At 40.1% G+C, this 6,269-nt stretch overlaps 1 protein-coding gene across 2 annotated transcripts; it reads right to left on the reverse strand.

Moving 5' to 3' along the window:
• Positions 1–23: 23 nt before the first annotated feature.
• Positions 24–5,868, reverse strand: LOC100251220 (rop guanine nucleotide exchange factor 14). 2 transcript variants are annotated; one of them, XM_010646282.2, is made up of 9 exons: positions 5,646–5,734; positions 5,441–5,555; positions 4,210–4,308; positions 1,940–2,335; positions 1,688–1,842; positions 1,521–1,595; positions 1,151–1,420; positions 625–972; positions 24–544 (listed from the first exon to the last, which is right to left on the reverse strand). In XM_010646282.2, the coding sequence occupies exons 3-9, from the start codon at positions 4,286–4,288 to the stop codon at positions 155–157; spliced, it is 1,713 nt and encodes a 570-aa protein (XP_010644584.1). In that variant the 5' UTR covers positions 4,289–4,308; positions 5,441–5,555; positions 5,646–5,734; the 3' UTR covers positions 24–154. The 2 variants fall into 2 exon arrangements, with proteins under 2 accessions (XP_010644584.1, XP_010644595.2); XM_010646293.3 differs by lacking the exon at positions 5,441–5,555 and having other exon boundaries at positions 5,646–5,868.
• Between the last annotated feature and the right edge of the window lie 401 nt (positions 5,869–6,269).

A 6,269-nucleotide genomic window follows, 5' to 3' on the forward strand; every position in this document is an offset into this window, starting at 1 on the left:
CAAATTGATAACCTAACAATTAATTGTGAGAAGGGGGCAAAACCAAAATGATTTGTTTTTTTTTTTGTTTTTTTTTTCCTTTTGAAACTCTCATTTAGCATATATAGTTGAGTTGTGTCATTTACATAGAGCTATAGAAGATCACACTGTTTCATCAAGGTGAATTTCTGGGAGACAAACTGCTACAAGCCTCCCTACCAATGCACCATACCCGGCTCCGGCTAGGCGTTGCCATGACTGAGCTTCTTCTGGAGTCGCTGTATGACGCTTCACAGTCAGGAGAAGCACCTGCATTCGGGTCACGAAACCGCCCATCCACCATGTTCATCTGATCAATCAGTGAGTGTCTTATGCGCAGACTAGGCGTTGGAGTTTCAGTCATTCCAGTGAGATTGATTCCCGGAAAGCAGCTTGTTGTTGCAATGGGTGAGTTTGGATTGCTGAAGACGTCTTCCTGCAGAATATCACGCATTCGGCAGAGTATGCTGGATGCCAAGTTGCCAAGAACCCGAGAATAGGCTTCCAGGATGGAGTGTCCTATGTCCTGCAGAGGTTGATACAGTGAAAATTAATCGGGTTTCAATGCAGCATGTTCATGGAGGAATGATGAATCACCGTCCATACCTTGCCATATTGGATTTTCGCCACATCAAGGAAGGACTGAGGGAGATTTGGATACCGGGTCCTGAGCTGTTGCAAGAGAGCTTCAGCACGGAACAGAATCAACTCCATTTTGTCCAGCTCGGTCGTGGGGTCTTTTATGAAAGACCATGATGTTCGAACAGGAGATTTACCGCTGACTTGCTCTGTGATTCTCTCCTTCCATGCGAATACTGCAGCTTCCAGCCTGTTAATGGCCTCGAGAGCACTGTGCTCAGATTTCAGATTGAGGGAACTCAGCATCTCCTCAGCAGAGCTTGATTCTGCAGTCAGTACCCGGTATAGTTCCTCACCAAGGTTTGCCTTTCCAGACTGCAAAAGAACAGAAACAAAGGCATGACCTTATGAGAATATTCAAGATCATGAATTAGTAATGTAATGCGTTTTTTGATGGCCAATAGTTTGTTAAGACAGATCTAAACTTGAGTACTTCCAAGGTTTTCAAGCATGAAGATTGGTTTGAAGGAAAAAGATCAAAGAGCTTGCTTGCCTTGGCGAGAGCATCCCTGATGAGGGTTGGCACAGGCATTTCCAGCAGCACATTTTCGTTGATTGCTCTGGCAGCCTTGAACACTTGATGTACCACCTTAGCCTGATGAAGCAGCTTCTTTCTTTCAGGGTCTGAGAGCCCGGTTGTTGGTACTTGGGGTGATGGGAGCCACCACCTTTTGCTCTGGCTCATGCTTCTGGTCCTTCCTTCTGCCCGGCTCCCTCCTTCTGCATACCAAAACTCTGTGTCCACCATCGAGTCCAGCGTCTCCTGTCATATCAAAGTATTCAATGTGTTGTATTAGGAAAATGGATGTCGATTAATGAAGAATCTTCACAATCTTAGTGTGGGTGAAGAGAAGATCACCTACAATAAGCATAGAGTCAAGCTTCTGAAGTGCAGGGAGATTCATGTGGATGTCAGCCCGGGCTTTTGGGGTCATTATCTGCTCCATCAAGGACTCAAAACTAAATCCCACAATGTGGTGAAATCACATTTTGAAAAGGAACTTTGAAATCTGTGTAAATGAGAAATCACCTCCAAGGTTCGGCCATTGGCGCCGCTTTGCTTTGCAGGTACCAACTCAACCATGTAGTTGGTGGGGGAGAGCAACCAGTCCATTTCTCGTTGCCATTTGACCTTTCTTTCTTCAGATAGCGGCTCCAATTTCCACAGCTCCCCAAAAACTGACACTGCAAATCCATTTTAGCATTTCAGGTAGTAGTCAGGACATGGTTGAAGAACTAAGCAATCAAAAAAAGGGTGAAAAAACCCGAATGCATGCCACACCTGCAAGGTTCGTTATTGCATTGGACAATGCTAATGCAGAGGTTAGACCCTTTTTTCCTCCAGTAATATCTTCACCCAATAACAGCTTTGAAAATCTTTCTTTCATGACCTCAACATCTGAAAACCGAACGGAATAACCCGGTTTCTCTTTGACATAAAAGTGTTGGGGACTCTCAGGGACCTCCCACTCATCCAGTCCATGTTCATCCTTCTTCATGTTCATCGTCAACCATTTAGACGAGAAAGATCCAAAAGCATCTTTGCTTGAAGAACAGCTCGTGTCATCTTCATCCAAGGAGTCGGTTGCACATCCATCTCCTCTGCTAGTATGACTTTCATTTTCATAAGAGTGGCCATTGAGGATGCAATTCTCCAGTCCATTATAGGTCATGATCCCTGAAAAGGTTCCATCATAGTTTTTAGTTTTGATCTTTCCCTCGGATCACAGCTTAAAGAGAAAGTGCAGCAGTACTCAAGTTAGATTATATAATATAAATAATTTTTTAGCCAAATTTTTCGGTTTTTCTGGGAGCATTACATGAACAAATCATCAATAAGATAAAATGGCAGATTTTCTAAAATAATTATATTTTCATCGTAAGGAATGCAAAGCTTCCATTTGAACTTTCTCGGGATTTTGGCAGAAAATGCTACAGAAGAGCAACAAGAAAAGCTGTTCATCTTAAATGCTCAATGCCCCAAGTATTCCATACTAAACACGATCCAATCCCATTATTCGGTTTAACACAAGTGGGAAACTCATAATAAAGAATCACAAAAAGGGAATAACTATTAACAAAACCTGAAAAGGCTATAAAACTATTCATCAGCTGTAACTACTCTTAAAAAAAATAGCAGTTCATATGGTTTCAGACATGCCAGGATGTCAGGCACTTAGTCAAATTTGTCCCTATTGCAGAAGAGTTAGATATAAGCACATGCAAGTTTGACTAGGGCACCCGAGAGATGTTTGAAAAAAGAGTTTTGAATTTTGGATTTAGATCCTTGAAACAAGGGTTCTGTTCAATTAAGATTGCCAGAACAAAGGTCTTTGTGTACTATTTCTGAACATGTGGAGCACATACCCAGTTTCACAAGTTATAAAATGACTCTTGATATTAAATTATACGATCCATAAACCCTGCTAAAACCCTTCAATGCCATCCAAGGAATTTCAAATTTCAAATTTTTATATGCATTTGGAAGTGTGAATGTGACCCACCAACTTTGATCTAGACCCTCTTTACCAGCAACCCGAATGGTTAAAAACAAGAACAGTTTGTAGGGCGAGATCGGTTGCTCTCAAAAATCAAATAGTACAAAACTGAAAAAAATCAATTGGAAAACAGATGGATCGAAAGAGAGATTTGTTATTCAGGAAGCCGATTCGAATAGAAGATCATAATAACTTTCCAGGGAAAAAGTCATGAAGACGACGACATTTTCAGACCCCACCTTAGTTACTACATTGTCTCATTGATGAGGTAGTGGTAGTTTAATATGCAATATTGTACTATATCAAGGGTCCACCATTTCTACAAATCAAAAAAACTTATGGGAACCATGAAATTTCCCTGGAAACTGCCATACAGACAATTGATAAATCACACTCACTTTTTTTATGATATCTGTGTTTGAACACAAAAAAAAAAAACAAGATTCTTCCACATCCCTTTCCCATCCCCTTAAAGTTGAAAAGTAATACTGAGAAAGTTGAAATCATGGAGCTCCTCACATGTCCCTTGCATGTGTAAAGATACCATCAACAATTTAAGGGTCCCGCTTATTATCATCTCAAAACTGCCATGATCTTTCATTTTCACCCTCTCCAATCTCATAGAAGAAAAGGGTCAAACTCAAATCCACCAAGCATATCAAGAAACGAAGCAATTTAGTGATGATAGCAAGAAAAAGCCTACTCTGAACTCATTTTCAGCTAGACAATTTTGGGGTTAAGCACCGGTTTGCCCATCAGTAATAAAGGCAAAGATCAGTTAATACTGGAATGGTATGCTAATACAAGGACAAGCACATACAGAGGTCTGATAGGGCACTATAAATGCGCCTCTGCAGAAAATAAATATGAGACAATGCATTACATGCAGGGCATGCCAATGGTGGTCCAAGGGAGACAGATCCCATCAAATTTATCTCACAACACTGTAGATGAAATTCATTCCCCGTTTCGGGTTTCTTTTCAAACAGTTCACCTCATGTGATACTTGGCATTTAAGAAAATTCAAAGCAGACAAAGATGGATAGGAGCTCACTCTCTTGCTCATCCAAGTCGAGGCTGAGCTCTCTTTCCCTTGTGCAACATGCCAGTCTTCTCCTCATCACCATCATCATCTTCTTTGTGATATTTTGGCCTGCATAAACCCGAAAAACCCTAATGCATTTCAGTTTATCAAGCAAACTAATTTATATGTCTTATTTTCTGATTTGATACTTTGTTAAGACAGAATGCATAAATACTTTTTTTTGAATCCGGGTTTTCAAAACCCGAAAACTTTGGGAGATTAGGTCATTTGTAGATGACTCAGGCCGAAAATTGAGTCAAAGATCAGACCCACATTGCTCCAATGAGCCTGAGCGCATCTGATCACAACTTCGAAGGTATGTGATTCACCCATTGAGCTTCCTCCATGGAAGCGACCACGGTACCATAGCATACACCACATGGACTGGACCAATGAGAGGCTGCCACGTCATCAAAACGTGGAGCACTTTTGTTTCGCGATCCAAGATGTTTACTGACGTGGCAGTCATCCATTGGCTGCCTCGATTTACGACCCCATTGAAATCCGAGTTGACACGGATCCAATGACTCTTGAACTCCGAGTCCAGCTGAGTAGGGGACCGAGTTGAAACATAATTCCATTTCAGAGCTTTAATAAAGACATAGAAAAATCAGGCCATTCTCAGAACTTGAAAAGGATGTTGAAAAATCATTCCATTTTTAACACTTGAAACAAACGGTTGAAAAATGATTCCATTCTCAGAAAGAATCTGTAGAATCGTCATTCCACCTTCAACATTTCGAAAAATCACCATCCTCAGGAAAAAAAAAATGAAAAAGGAAATGAAAAGGAAAGAAGAAATTGAAAATTAATTCCATCATGACCAGTCAAAACTCAAAAAGCAACTCCATTTCCAGAACTTCAAAAAGAAGTCGAAGAGTTATTATTCCATTTTCAACACTTGAAAATAAAGAAACATGGATGGAAAAATCATCCCATCCTCAGAAAGAACCTGAAAAATCGCCTCCCATTTCAGGCATTTCAAAAAATCTTCCCACCCTCAGAAAGAAATTGAAAAAAAGGGAAGAAAATCATATCATTTTTTTCAACCCTAGAAAAAAAAAGAAGGAAAATGAAAAGTTGAAAAATAATCCCATCATTAACAGTCAAAAAGGCTGAAAACCCAGGAGCAAAAGCTTCCCAAAAAGGGGAAAAGAGTTCACTTTTGGGATGGGATTTCTTGACAAAAGTACCACTTTACCGCTTTGGATTGAAACTGCCGAGCAAAAATTAAAAAATCCAAGCCTGTAAACAATCCGATTCTGGTTCAGCAAAGCTGCATTCGGCCATGTGATCTTCAAAACCCAGAAGAAACTCTGGAAACAACACAGGACAAGGGAGTGGAATTTGAAGCTTTGAGGCACAAATTCTGGAGAAAAAACGAGATGATTTTCAGTGAAACGAACCTGAACGAAGTGGAGCCCAGAATGGCTGTTCTTCACCACTGCAGAGAAGGAAAAATGGGAAATGGGAAATGGAGGTGGGAGTGGGAGAGCTGGTGTTTTGTTTTATCTGTTTGTGTGTGTATTTTTGTATGGGAAGAGGGCGCGTCTGGTTGAATCCGGACCGTTGATCCTGTTCAATGGGGCATGATGATGAGGGATTTGAGTTGTTGGGCCCCATGTGGTAAATGAGCGGTTAGCGCCTATTTCCAATTTCAAACATGCCCTCATATCATACCATTGATATTGATATTTGACCTTCGGCCATAATGTTATATTTTCCATTTAAAAAAAAAAAAAAAAAAACCCAATTTGAAAGCTATTTTCGAACTTCAATAATTTATTACAAAAGTAAATTATTTTTATATGTATATTTTTTCTTCACAAAATGTCAAAGCATCTAACCGACCCTCCTATCCTTAGGTGATTTAAAATATGTAGACTTTTCACCTTAAGCTTTGTCTTGTAGTGACTTTTATTTTATTTTTCTTTCACATGCCATTAAGTCTATTTATAAATAGAAGAAAGAAGGAAAGGTGGAAAGGGCATGAAAGCCCACATGTGGTAGCAAAGACATGAATGTACTGA

The sequence above is a fragment of the Vitis vinifera genome, chromosome 2 (assembly GCF_030704535.1).
Source record: "Vitis vinifera cultivar Pinot Noir 40024 chromosome 2, ASM3070453v1".
Classification (NCBI taxonomy): Eukaryota; Viridiplantae; Streptophyta; class Magnoliopsida; order Vitales; family Vitaceae; genus Vitis; species Vitis vinifera.

What these genes read in the sequence shown, in the direction of transcription:
- LOC100251220 (XM_010646293.3), bottom strand. Translation starts at nt 5,862, where the DNA reads ATGGGGCCCAACAACTCAAATCCCTCATCATCATGCCCCATTGAACAG. An exon ending in TGCAATAACGAACCTTGCAG is followed by an intron (nt 1,843 to 1,939) that starts GTGTGGCATGCA and finishes ATGGATTTGCAG; the next exon opens with TGTCAGTTTTTGGGGAGCTG. An exon ending in CGAAAATCCAATATGGCAAG is followed by an intron (nt 545 to 624) that starts GTATGGACGGTG and finishes CAACCTCTGCAG; the next exon opens with GACATAGGACACTCCATCCT.